The sequence below is a fragment of the Cannabis sativa genome, chromosome 4 (genome assembly GCF_029168945.1).
Source record: "Cannabis sativa cultivar Pink pepper isolate KNU-18-1 chromosome 4, ASM2916894v1, whole genome shotgun sequence".
NCBI lineage: Eukaryota > Viridiplantae > Streptophyta > Magnoliopsida > Rosales > Cannabaceae > Cannabis > Cannabis sativa.
In genome coordinates, this window is record NC_083604.1 from 47,470,652 (window position 1) to 47,485,278 (window position 14,627).

General features: G+C 27.5%; 1 protein-coding gene across 1 annotated transcript; it reads right to left on the reverse strand.

The window, feature by feature from the left end:
* Positions 1 to 9,706: 9,706 nt before the first annotated feature.
* On the reverse strand, positions 9,707 to 12,273 carry LOC115713363 (probable indole-3-pyruvate monooxygenase YUCCA10). Its single transcript, XM_030641844.2, has 4 exons — positions 11,292 to 12,273; positions 10,979 to 11,215; positions 10,772 to 10,894; positions 9,707 to 10,166 (listed from the first exon to the last, which is right to left on the reverse strand). Exons 1-4 carry the CDS (start codon positions 11,919 to 11,921, stop codon positions 9,963 to 9,965), a joined length of 1,194 nt encoding a protein of 397 aa, XP_030497704.1. The 5' UTR covers positions 11,922 to 12,273; the 3' UTR covers positions 9,707 to 9,962.
* Between the last annotated feature and the right edge of the window lie 2,354 nt (positions 12,274 to 14,627).

The following is a 14,627-nucleotide window of genomic DNA, read 5'->3' on the forward strand; positions in this document are numbered from 1 at the left end:
TGGGATCTGTCGGTGTATGGGTTCGTCTGATGGTGGAGGAGCTTCAAGTTCGTCGTTGGGATCCAGAGTTGAGAAGCAGATGTCCTCCTTCACATTTTATTTATTTATTTATTTATTTATTTTTTTGTTCTTAATTGAAATCTGAAACTGAGATTTTTTTTAAACTTGAATTTGATTTTTGTTTGGGTGTTCATTTAGAATTGAGGAATAGATTGTACTGATTGGGGGTTGATTCAATGGTGGTCAATGGTGGGTGGTGATGAAGATGGCATTTGTGATGATGAGGGTGGGTAAGCGGAGAAGAAGAAAAGATTAAAAAAAATTGTTAAATTATAGAAAAAGAAGAGGTTATTTTGTTATTTTATTTATAAATAATTTATAATTAGTTTTAATTTTTTATAATGTTTAAATAATTAAATTTATTTGGACCAATAAGAATATGCCATGTGTAAATGAATATACTAAGTGGCAGTCTCATGTGGCATTTAACAGTCAAAGTTAACTTATACTTTAAATTTGCCAACAGAAGTAAACATAAGATAGTTTTACCACCAAAAAATAACATAAGGGGGTTAAGTGTCTACAAATATAAACATAAAGGGATTTGGCCGCAAATTTCTTTAACAATTAGGTATGCGTACCTCATTGATCCATGGCAATTACCTCAATTCGAACCATAAAAATTACTTTAATTTGATAGTGCAATACTATCAACTAAGTCTTCCTTCCTAGATCTCTAAATCAGAATCAATTTATTTATCTGATTATCAAAAAGTATATAATTGTGATGAGACAATATGTATTTATAGAGTTAGGGAGGGGACTTAGCTACATAATCCTAGTTGGACTGGGCTTGCTCATCAAAGGCTTCAGTTAACTAGAAAAGCCCACACTTCTGCTTCACCTAGACTTTACACACAGATGTTAAGCCCATTAACTATTGATTACCAACAATATGGGCTAACACAGTAAAGAACTATCCAATCAACCCAAGTTTTAATAAAACCAATAAAAGTTAATGTAAGTCCAAATAAAAATTCTAACAGGTGCTACACTAATTTGGGATTGTGGAATGGGATTGGCAATCATACGAAGTTGGTGGGATTTCCATTTTTACCATATTTTATTATTTTTTTTAGTTAAAGAAAATTAAAAAATACAAATAAAACTTTAATAAAGGGTATTTTTGTAACTTAAATAATCGATTCTAATTTTAAAATAATGTAAATATAGCAATGTTAATACTTCCGATTGTGATTCATACAAGTCGAGTAAACAACTTATTTTGTTCTAGATTATCAATCTAATTGAAAGTGAATTTGATTCTTAGTCATTTCAATTACTTGTAAGTAAACACACCATAAAAATAGTGTAATATATATTTATATATTTTATGTCTCTCAGATTAATATTAAAAAATTAATTAAATTTAAATTATATTTACATTACGTTCAGAAAGCCATAGTGAAATTAATTTACATGTAATTAGAAGTAATTACACAATTTATATGTTTGTTTAACCATGTATTAATAGCAATGACCTAAAATTTGTTGGAAATTATTTTACCAGGATCTTAGATCTACTCACAAGTATGTTGATTAACACCCTAAATATGAACTTTCTAAAACGATGAAATAAACACATATAAAGTTTAGGAAACCTTACATTGGGTGCAATGGAACATAATGACTCCTCCCGTTCAGATATCTAGCCCTTGATTCCAATCTGTAGCAGAGCATTATCAATATCTGAACCTGGATCTCTTTCTCTGAATCTTTGATGCTGAAACTCCTTCTTGCTGAAAGTCTTTCTTCACGATCTTCCTCACAATGATTGAGGTATCACTTGCTGTGTGTGGGCACTACTCTTACACTAAGAATTTCAAAATCTCAATGAGGAAGAGAGAGGGTTCGGCCAAAGACAGGGAGAGAGAAGACTCAGGTTTTTTCTGAATTAGAAGTGTAGAAATTTAAGTGTAAATTTCCTAAAGCCTTCACTATCTATTTATAACATTCCACTAGGGTTAGGTTTGAATTATTTGGCATTAAAATAATGAAAAAATCAGTTTAAATTTCCTACAAAAGTGGCTGGCCCTATACTAGTGGATTTGGGCCTCACTTTTTGCAATTTTGCAGTTTTACCTTTTCTGCATCTGATTTTCTCAAAAACGCCAATTTTCTAATTCCACCATTTAAATGCCAATTCTAACTATTTAATAACTATAAATAATTATTAAATAATATTGTCATTTATCATATATATTAATTGAACCATACAAAGTATCATAATTAACAAATATGCCCCTATAACTCTTTCTTTACAATTTCGCTCTTACTTAGTGAAAAATTCACAAATAGACATAGTCTAATTTGAGAATTATAATTGATTAATCAAAACCAATTACATGAGTCTTACAAGTAATATTATCTCAACTAGTGCGGGGACCATGGGTCTATATAACCGAGCTTCCAATAAGTAGATCAAGAATTTAGCACTAAAATTCACTAACTTATTAATTCTTCGTTGAATCCACGCATAGAACTTAGAATTGCACTCTCAGTTATATAGAATGCTCTATATGTTCCACCATATAGACACATCATTCGTTATCCATTGTTATAATCCTAATGTGATCAATGATCCTCTATATGAATGATCTACACTGTAAAGGGATTAGATTACTGTTACACCCTACAATTTATTTATTCCTTAAAACACTTGACCCCATATAAATGATATTTCAGCTTATGTGAAATGAGTACTCCACCATTTATGTTCGTTTGGTCAAGCTCGAAGGAGATCATCCTTTGCTTACTATTCGCCAGATAGAAGCTATAGATTCCATGTTTATGATAGCGCTCCCACTCAATTGCACTACCGTGTTCCCAAAATGTACGTATCACCCTGACCTAAAAGTAGGCTTAACTAACAAATCAAAGAACACGAATAGCCTCTCGAGATTGAGCCTAATCATATCAGGATTAAGATCATTTGATCTAGGATCAACTAGGCGATATTGACTTGAATAGATATTACGGAAAGTTTAATAAATCTAAGTCAAAGTTCAATATCGGTCCCTTCCGATGCATACTCCATGCATCCAACCTGAGCTTTACTTTAACCAATGCTCTGGAAAGAACATAGCACTTCTCCAAATGCAAGTAAACTCTGTTGTAGATTATCATATCAGTAAAACCCTATGTCTGATAAATCTAGGAAACTTTATTCACATAGTCATGTTTACTTTCCAATGTGTTGACGACACAATAAAGAGGATCAAGTATGTGAAAAGGGTTTCAGATGAATTCATACATTATGTACATATAATCATGAAATAAATCATGTGAACCATGCAACATTAAATGTTATTTCTGATCTATATTAATAAGTAAATCTAATTATATTGAAATAAGTTTTATTTAGGACATAAAACCTAACAAACTCCCACTTGCACTAATATAAAACAAAAAGTGTGTTTCAAATAATCTCAACACCTCGATATACAAATCAAGTGTAGTAGTAGTAGTAGTAAACTCCTCGTAATAGGATCTGAAATGTTGAATTAACCACAACCTTTTCTCCAACATTACTCTTCCTTAATCACAAGATTATTGATAATGTGAAATTCCTCTCTATATGTCTACTCTCTTGGGATACTGGATTCTATACTTTTGGCAACTACTTTTGGTTAATCAGGAAATTAACACTAGTAGTTTAGGCAATTTGGAATGGTGCAAAAAATGTATAGAACTTTCCTTAAACTGAATAAGTACCTTTCCTGTAACTTTAACATTCAGTCCCTTCCTGGTAGACCTAGAGACTTCAGATAGGTTTTTACACTTCTCCAAAATCACTATTCCACCCCAGAGTAACCACCATCTTATCAGAAAGATTTTCTAGCACAAAGGCAAATTTCGAAATCTGATGTGGTGTAGTCTAAGAGTTTTAAACACACCCTTATAGACTAACATATAGTTCCTCTTCTTAATCTTAGGATTTACTTGATTGTCTTGCAATGTTCTTCTCCTGGATTAATCTGATACCTACTCATTACTCCCACTCAACAGCAGGTGTCTGGTCTAAGCCATACTAAAGCATATCTGAGACCTCTCACTGTTGATATAAGAAATGGCTTTATCTTTTCTGGAATAGTTGAGACTTTTCCTTAGATAAATAAAATCTATGCCTAAGAAGTTGTGAAGCTTCTATAGATTGCCATTAGAAAGAAAATGCTTCAGCATCTTACTAAAGTAAGTTGCTTGCATTAGAGTAAGTAATTACCAGGTATACCAAAAGCCATAGGTTTAGATAAACTCAAACCTATAATACTAGGAACAAGAAGTTTTGTTAAGTCCATTGAATAGACTTATAAACGAAAATTTCCTTTTATGTCCTTTTATTAGAAAACTTTAGGTTATTCCATGTGACTGGATTAAACCATAGTTCTTTTGGCTTTCTTCTTAGTTTCTTATCTTGACAATCCATTACTTGTTTAAACTCACAATGGATTTTAATCACTAGTGTCTCCCAAGTCATAAGAAGGTGAGTTCCTAAAAACTCTCCCACTACGACAAGGTACCGTGAATTATGTCTAAGAAAATGGTATTAACCTCTTTGGTTGTGACAAGGCAACAGAGGCAGTGGGATCATCATATGTCAAATAAGATGATAGAACACTTTTGGAATCAAGAATTAAATATCTCCTTTATTTGCTACTTTATTTTCAGACTTGGTCATTATCTTAGAAAAGTAGTATTTGTTTGAACAAATACTTTCTTATCTATTGACTATGGGATGGTCCACCCCTAATCACTTAGAATAGCTAACAAACCATGGTTAATAGTTCTAGCTTTTCTTAAGATTTTGATTAGGTCATCCATGAATCTAGTAATGATTTACATTAAGTATACAACCATTACATCATTCTGAAATTGTATTACCATAGAAGGAATTAGGCAACGACTAGTAACTAATCATCAATATGCAACTCGAAATTTCTGGGGAGGTAAGTTTGGATATAATTCAAAAATAAATTTAATGATCTTTGAACTGCATATCTACTAACTATTTCTCCACCCCTATCAGTTCGCAAGATCTTTAACCACTTACCTTAATGGTTTTAACCATTGCTAGAAATTAATGAAATTTTTTAAACATTTCAAATTTCTTTGCATAAGGTATAATCTAGAGTGATCGTTTTAAGAATACAACGAAAAACTCATATCCACCCCTGAATGTACATCCATCTGCGAATGAGATGAACTACTTTCAGTGGATACAGGCATATTAACTCTTTGCAGAGATTAATCTTGTCAAATCCACTATGAACAAGATACAAATGCCATAGATAAAAAAAAATGTGGTAGTGTCTTTGATGACTTAGGTTTATAAAAGAATTCTTAGAATAGTGCAAGTGGATCCTGGTCACAGATTACCTAACTCATATTCCATACAGTTTGAATCCATTAATAAAAGATGGATATTAAACACTTGAGAAAGTGTAACTGTATTGTATCTGGAATTAGAAATATAAGAAAATTTCTATTTGGAATCTAAAATTAAAGTCAAAGACTTAAAATTTATACCAAATATAATGAGTAATTCTATCTTGGACCACCACTACTAATTTAATTCTAAGTCTGATTTGCCCATACAAGCAGGAGATTTCTAAGATTGAGGATTTATATCAATTGGGAATAGAATTTCGGGATTATAATCATATGCGTCATTTAATTTCTTAAGAGAAAATATAGAATGACATGAAATGATTTATATACCATTCATCCAATGATATGTTTTGAAGCTAATTCGAAATGAATAAGCTAAGAGGAATTAGGATAATTTCGTTTATAAATAAGAATCCAACGATGCTTCGATTAGCGAATGTCAAAGTAATCTTATTTATACAATCTTCTTGTTTCATATCGTAAAAATACTAGTCTAAGGTGTCATCAATTGATGAACAGCTAGATGTCGCATATACAATATTTATCTTTCGAGATCTAACACTATTATGTATGTCTAATGGTGAAAATCCACTAGGGATTTATCTCATTAGATAAACAAGCCAAGTTAGACCAACAATGAAGATTCGAAATTAAACTACAACTTAATAACAGAAAATAACATGGTTCAAATATAAATTCATACACAATTCAGAAATTATAAACATATAGCAAGTAGGAATGACAAGTGAAAATACTAAAACATACAATCCTAAATAATTTCCAAGGTTTTCAACAAACTGATATCAGTGTCCCGTTTAGGCGAGAGTCAAAGCTACCATCCATTGAATAGAGTTGTCAGCTCATCTAAAATGTTAAACATTCTAGCAACCTTTTATTCGATCAAGATTGGAATTCAGCGTTGTCCCGTTTAGGCGAGAGTCAAGGCAATTCTATCTTATGAGCTTCCACCATTGTTTCATAATTTGCAAGTCAAGTATGGTCGCCACCATTAGGGTGATCCATACCATACAAAACACTTACAAACTACTTATCATGCGAGGTTAAACGGTGCGAAATTGCTAATGAACGTTCCTCCATTAGGGAGGATTACTCACTAAAACAAACGCGGTGTAAAACCCACAATGGAGATCAAATATCTTAATAATAAAGCTCATTATTTAAAGAGAGTTGTCTTTTCTTTGATTTTCTTTATTTATTCTATTTATTTTAAATATATATTTATTTAATTAAAATTTCTAATTTAGAATGAAAAATTCTAACTATAAATTTTAATTTAATATTTATAAATTTTACTTAGATGGATATGAAAATAACATGAATTATTTCCATCTTAGTAATAATTTCCAATAAATATTTAGAAAAATATTCAATTTAAGTTGTTACAAAATTAATTTAAATTAATTTACAACTCAAATTTAATTTTCTATAAATATATATTGCATTTCGAAAAAATTAAAGTATTCTAGGACACAATTTTCGAAAATGCATGTTAAAATAAAAAATTAATCCTGGAAAAATTATTCTAATTTAATGTTGGCCCAAAATTAATTAATAAAATTAATTTACAACAAAAAAAATATAATTTTCCTATTTAATTAAATATATAAGAAAAATTTCAAATATTTAAGTATGATGATGAAAATCAACTTAAATATTAATTTTCTATTTAATTAAATATACTAGAAAAATACTTCAAGCAAAAACATCATCTATCTAGATTTTCCTTTGACTAATTAATTCAATTTCTAATAATATACTTTAATTCAATTTATTTTAAATTAATTAATAAATGAAAAAATCATTGATTTAAGTTGATCCAAGAATTAATTAAAATAAATAATTAATTTACAACTTAATCTATTTTTCAAATAAAATTCGAAATTCTAGCATTTAAGAAATGCAATTTCGAAATTTGATTAATAAAATAAAGAAAAAATATATTTTGAAAATTATTTAAATTTAGTTGAAAAAATAAATTTCAACTAAAATAATTTTCTATTTAATTAAGTGTCATGAAAAAGAAATATTTAAGTATCATGATGAAAATCAACTTAGATATTTAATTTTTCAAATTAATTAAATGTATTAAATTCAAGAAGTAAATAATTAAGTGTAGAGAAGGCTTAATTATTAATCTCTAGTTTAATACTAGGAAAAAATATACTTAAAATAAATTGTACCAAAATTAATTATTTAAATAATTAATTTCACAATGTATAATATTTTCCTATTTAATATTAGAAATAATAAGTAGTCTAGAAATAACTATTTAGAAAATATCTTATTTGACTAAGTATCTTTTCCACAAAATTTGAAAAAATATCTAATTTAAGTTGTATTAGAAAAAATCTAGAACTTAAATATTTTCAAATTTAAATTTAATTAAATATCAAAAATTAAGTTGTAACCACTTAATTCAAAAATATTCCATTTTAAGTTAATATTCGAAAAGATATTAACCTAAAAAATATCTAAAATATTCCATATTAAGTTAATATTCGAAAAGATATTAACTTAAAAAATATCTAAAGAATCTTAATAACCAATGCCTAAAATTCCTCAACTTAATTTTGAAATTTTAAATCCAAAACATATTCAGATTTAAGTTGGTTAGTTGTAGATAACTAAATATCAACTTAAATAGGAATATTTAATGAAAAATTTAAATTAAGCTTCAGAAAAAATCTAGATGGTTATAATTCTATATTTAATTAAATACAAGAAAATACATATAGTTTAGCTTAGAATAAAAAATTCTTTAAACTATAATTTTCTTAAATTAATTTCAAAATAAATGAAATTAATTATGTTGCTAATCAATTTTATTAGGTTAAACTAGTGTAATTAACCTAGTACAGTTGTTCAAATCAGGCAAATGGGCCTTCACAATTGGGGTGGTTCATGTGAGGGGGTGCTGGGTTCAGTATTTCGTACCCACTACTATGGCTCCCAACTCTCACACAAGGCCCAAAAGAGAGGAATTTAACCTTAAAATGAACAACTATTATTAATTGAATAGGCCCAAAAACTAAATAGGCCTAAATAAAATATATGAAGAACTATGATATTTTATTTAGCAACAACAACTTATATGCATCTATAATATAATGAAATTATAGGAAACCACGTTAATAGAATCGTTTTACTATTACGTACCTTACTTTACCACATTGATATTTATCTATAAGAAGTTAAGCCTAAGTAAATACATAATCATAATAGTTATAATAATATAATTTATTTAATTATGTGTATATATTATTAATTATAAAATATTTTATATAATAATATAATTTATTTAATTATGTGTATATATTATTAATAGTAATTCATGTGTATATTATGAATTGATTATTTTATAATTTAATTTATAGATTCGAGATTATTCTAATGTTAAAATCAGTAAACACTCTCACAAAAAGATTATTCCAATGTTTAATAGTGTGAGTGTTTCTTTTTTCAGAAAACTTATATCACTTAGGTATAAAAGTGAATACTTAACCCCCAATTAAGAATAATAGTGACAGTTATAAATGAGTTATAGCGATGACTTTGATATTTAATGTAATGACTACTACAAGTGAGATACGGTAATACTAACGGTTTTAAAATTATAGAATGAGTTCTCTATAGATTTATTAATTAATTCTCTTTTTGTTAGATGTCTATTTTTTTTTTCAAGGATTGTTTATTTTCAAATATTTTCTTCATTATAACGTTTGTATAAAATGAGTAATTAACTTATTGTTTAAGTAATTTGTTTTATGTATAACAAATTTATTGAAATGATAGTGACGACTATAAGTGAAATGCAATGATGTGACTACACGTGAGATACAATGATGATTTCTATAGATTTATTAATTATTTTTTTTTAATCTTTTTTACAACGTTTTATTATGATTTATAAAAAAAATTAAAGAAATTAATTAAACACATCTATAACATATCGTCATTTAAATTTGAATTTAATTAGATACAACCTTATTTCTATTTCTATTATTAATTAATGAGTTTTATTGGTGCATTTTCTTTTAAAAAATATTATAATTTGATTTAATATAATTTAATTTTTTAATTATTACTAAACAAAATACAACCGCACCGCAATTTATTTCCTAGTTTAGTTATATACATTGCATTGCATATGTATTTATGCGTTGGTGTGAGTTGTCATTGTTAATCCCAAAGGGAAAATTAATTGTTTAAAAGTTCTTATTAGAGTTTTTAATATTTAAATAAAAATTTCTAAAATTTAATCATACATGGATAATCATAATAGATTCATAAAAGGAGACACACATTTAATTGACTTACCAAAACAAAACAAAATACTGACAATATATAAGCAAGCCAACTCAGAAACATAAAGTTTGAGCATAGCAGGACACAAACGACAATTTAGCTAATAACTAAGGTTCAACATACAAATTAACTAAGACTCTCATAATATATTATTAGAAGTATATATAATGATATATAGTTTCCCTAGTTTAAAACCACTTCAATTTTGTAGTCCTTGTTCTGCCAATATTAAGTATGTTATGAATATCGTTGGCTACAAGGATTGCATCAGACGAAATACCAGCTAGTCCTCTTCCAGACATGCCAATGCAATAGATACCATTATCTCCTTTCCAGTGATTTGGATACTTGTTTTTTGGCATTCCTTTCTCGTTCAGACCATACTTATAGTCCTGCAAATTAAGACTATTTTAGTAAGTAAAAAAAGAACATTTATTCTGATATATATATACACATACAATTTATTTTATAGAAATTTTACTTTTCTATCACTATTACACTATATTAAATGAAATTAAATCATCTTTGTAATCATAACAATTGAAAATTATACATGTAAAAAACCTATATATATGCTACAATACAAAGTTGTATGAAAATGCTGTAAAATGTTATTTTTTAAGGAAACAAAAATTTAGTATTATTACTCATGTCTTTCTCAGGCAAAGTTTGGTACAAATAACTTTGGTTTAATTTTGATGTCTCGGTTTATGTAAGCATGTAATAAATACTCAATTTTTATATCATAATTTGTAATATTGGAAATTCTAAATCAATTTTCTAAAAAAAATATTATTTTATTTAGATATTTTAAACAAGATCGACGTTTATTTACATAGACATAAATTAAAACATGGATTAACTGGGACCAAAATTCTTGATGTACAATCCTCTCTCAATCCTCTATAATTAATTCTACATGAGCAGACATGCATGTATTTTAATTATTTTTTGACATACATATTATATACATATGGTAATATATAGATATATATACCTTCACCCATTCCATTGCTACACTTTTGTAACCAGTGGCCAATATGATAACATCAAAATTCCCTTGAGTTCCATCGTCAAAATGAACGTTGTTTCCAGTGATACTTTTTATTGCGGGAACAACCTATATTTACATCAAAATAATAAAAATAATATATGAAAATAATACGTTAAAATTAATATATATATATACTGATATTATCTAAACCTTAATTTTTTGTGAACGGATTTTGTCAATGCTTCCTCCATCGATGACTGGAGTTTTTCCACCACTGGCCTTGAAAAGGAAAGGTCCCAATCGAGGTCGATGAATCCCATACTTGGGTAGATCTGCATAGTAAAATTTTGCTAGCCACAAAATTAACTTATCCACATAATTGATACTCATCTTCAGTTTCAACATCAACATTCCTACGTACACCATTGTTTTGCTTAACACATGTAACTGCATATCATTCACATAATAAATAATTAGAATAAGATTTGTTAGGAAGAAAAAGATATAAATAAATTATACTTACAGGGCTTCTAATCACTATACATGTTTGAGCACCAAACTCAGAAAGATCATTACTGATTTCCATGCCAGAGTTGCCTGAGCCAACAACCAAAACAGATTTTCCTTCATACTTTCGTCCATTTGTATATTGTGAGGAATGAATGAGCTCCCCCTTGAAACTTTCAATCCCATGGATATCTGGAATGAAAGCCTTAGCATTCTCACCAGTGGCAACAACCAAGAACTCAGCAGCATAGATTTCACGCTCTCCCGACAACATGTTGTTGGTCTCGATCTTCCAGTAGTACTTCATATTGTCACCATCCTTATAATTCAAATAAGCCACCTCAACAGAGCGATTGTAACGAGGGTTTATGTTGAAATGGTTCACATAAGAGTCTAAGTAAGAGCTAAACTCATGTTTGGACATAAATGTGGGGGTGGAAAATTTGTGGGGTTTATGGGGCAATGAGCAAAAACATTTAGCCAAATGAAGGCTTAGCCTATCGTATGAGTTTTTCTTCCAAAGTGAGCCATAGCAATCTTCTTGCTCTAACAAAATATATGGTATTGACTTTTTGCCTAGACATGCTGCCATTGCCAGTCCAGAAGGGCCAGCTCCAACAATCACCACAGTAGTAGTCTCCTCCATTTTTTCTTTCTTTCAAAACAATAAAGGAATACTATACTACTAGCTAGTTAGCTCTAGTACTATATTGATGAGAAAGATATATATGTTTTGACAATGTTTTATAGAGTGAAAAAACTTGACAACTCATATATATTTTATACAAGTGTCATTGCTACTTAAAACCTTGACGACTCTACATTCACAAACAATTTTAGTGAGGAAAAAGAGATATTATATGGTGACATGCAGGGAGAAAAAAGAAAAAGGTGATGATATTAGCTTTTTTGTTTCTGTTCATGGATGAATGAAGAAAATATATAGACTTTTTTTTTTCACAATAAGCATGAAATGTCAGGTCTCCGGCCTAATGAACAATGTGTTAAGAAATGGACGTTACTTGAAGGAGATTCTTCCACATTCAAGAAAGGAGAAAAAACTAAAATGACAACCTTCAAAATAGTATATTATTAAATCGAATTTAATTTTAATGGATTTTTTAATATTAGAATGAGAGACCTAATTGGTCAAAAATCTGATATTATTCCATTAAAATAATTTTAGTAGATTTTTTAATAATAATTTGAGCCTATAATTGGTAGAAAATCTGAATTTACTATGATATAAGTTGACTATAGAGAGACTTTCTTTACATGTAAGCAACGTGGCAAAGAATAATAAAGTCATATATAACTGATATTTATTTATTTAAAAAAAAAATAATAAAGGATTTCTTTTATCTGAATATTTAAATATTATTAAAAATAATTATGTTTTTCTTTAAATAAAATAATTATGTTAGGATATAACTTAGGGATATTTTTTTTTGGAAAAAATTCTCAGCCACCAAATACCAATAGCAACAACCACTTTACTAAAGTAGAGTGATGATTTCTCCAGATAGCATCTACTATCAACAAAGAAGAAATTATATTGTATACCCATTTTACTTTATTTATTTTAATTTTTACCTTCATTTTTATTTTCTTTAAGATATACTCACTTTTATGAATGATATTCCCATTAGACCTTTTAAGTTAATGTAAATTATATGCTAGACTTAAGTAGACTAGAGAATAAGAGTATATTAGGCAACTCACTTATAAAAATAGATATATTTTAATAAAATATAATATGAGAGCATTTTTAGTTAACAGATACAAAAAAAAATGTATTCTTCAACTTATCCTATCAACAAATTATATTAACTTAAGGATTTGCTTAGGTTAGGGATGTATCACTATTGTTCTAGAGACGATTTTAATATTGTATGAAGTTATATCTTTATATATTAAAAGTGTCTATCTAACGATATTTCTTGGTTTAACAGAATATACTTAAAAATAAAAGAATATTCTGTTAAAGTTAACGATTAGGTTTGATCTTCCGTTAACCAATAAACAAATAATTAAACCCAAAAAATTAAACAATCTTTTAAATATTAATAATCTCTTTTTAAATTAAAAAAAATCATCTTAGCCACATATCTCTCTAACAAACTTATCTGGGGAGAATATTAATAATTTTTTTAAAAAAAAATATAGATAAAATAAAAAGAAGATGAAATTGGCTGTAATTAGTATTTACCTTATATGTTTGTGCTTATTTTTAATTTTATCACAAGAGGAGAAGGTTGAAAAATATTAGAATATGAAAATATTATTGGTGCTTATTAGTAATTTACAAAGAATGTGAAAGTCTATAAATATATAGTTGTGTAGATATTATTTAAATATGAAATGAAGTTTTTATAATTAACATATATTAAAAATTATAAAAATCAATCAATAGTCATATCTGTCAAAAAGAATTTAATTTATTAATAAACTAATAATTCGTAACTAACCATAACCCTAAATCTAAGCACTACCACCTCCTCCTAATAATTTTCTCAAACCGCTCTCTTCACTCCATATCTATCTCTCTTCCTTTTGTCAACATTTACATCTATATACAATTTAATTAAGCTATGCATAGTTTACACACCAATTTTATACGTACAAATATGTATATGTCTATGTATGTTAAATAATATATATTTCCTTCCTCTTTCAATGCAGAATAATTAATAAATAATATGATAAAGTATGATTTATTTTTTATTGCTTATATATGGCGGTAATAACATTACAATCTAAAATTACTTTAAATATTTTGTGATCAACATACTCTTTATTAATTTTGGTGGCTCGCACACAGATTTGTGCATATATATGATATTTATTTTGTATTGTTGTATTTGAGTACTTTTGATCATGTTTAACATATGTTCAATATTTTGTACATTAATATATTTATACATTCACTGTAAATAATTTTTTTCTTTCTTTCTTAATTGTGTGTATATGAAGACAATTTTTTTTCTTTAAACATGTATATGAAGACGATTTGGTCGGGGTCGACAAATTTGTAAGTAGTATGAAATATTCTTAAAATAATCTCATATATTTACGAAAGTCTCATCTTTTTTTTGTTTTTTTTATATCTATTAAGATTGTTAATTATTATCCAATTACCATCTTAAAACTTCCTCTTCATCTATATAATATATATATATATACATCATATTATAAGACCCTTTTAATTAATGTTCTTTGAAAAAAAGATAATACTTTTTATGTGATTAATTTCTATAATTAGGATTTCATTCTTAATTTATTTTAATATTAAATTCATAATGCCTAATTATTATTTAAAAAGTATTGAAAACCTTTATAAATTATTATTCTA

Excerpts from the sequence above, each read along its gene's own strand:
- LOC115713363 (XM_030641844.2), bottom strand. The coding sequence starts at position 11,921 with ATGGAGGAGACTACTACTGTGGTGATTGTTGGAGCTGGCCCTTCTGGA. Across the intron at positions 11,216-11,291 it reads GTATAGTGATTAGAAGCCCT|TTACATGTGTTAAGCAAAAC; the intron begins GTAAGTATAATT and ends AATGATATGCAG. Across the intron at positions 10,167-10,771 it reads TAGCAATGGAATGGGTGAAG|GACTATAAGTATGGTCTGAA; the intron begins GTATATATATCT and ends CTTAATTTGCAG.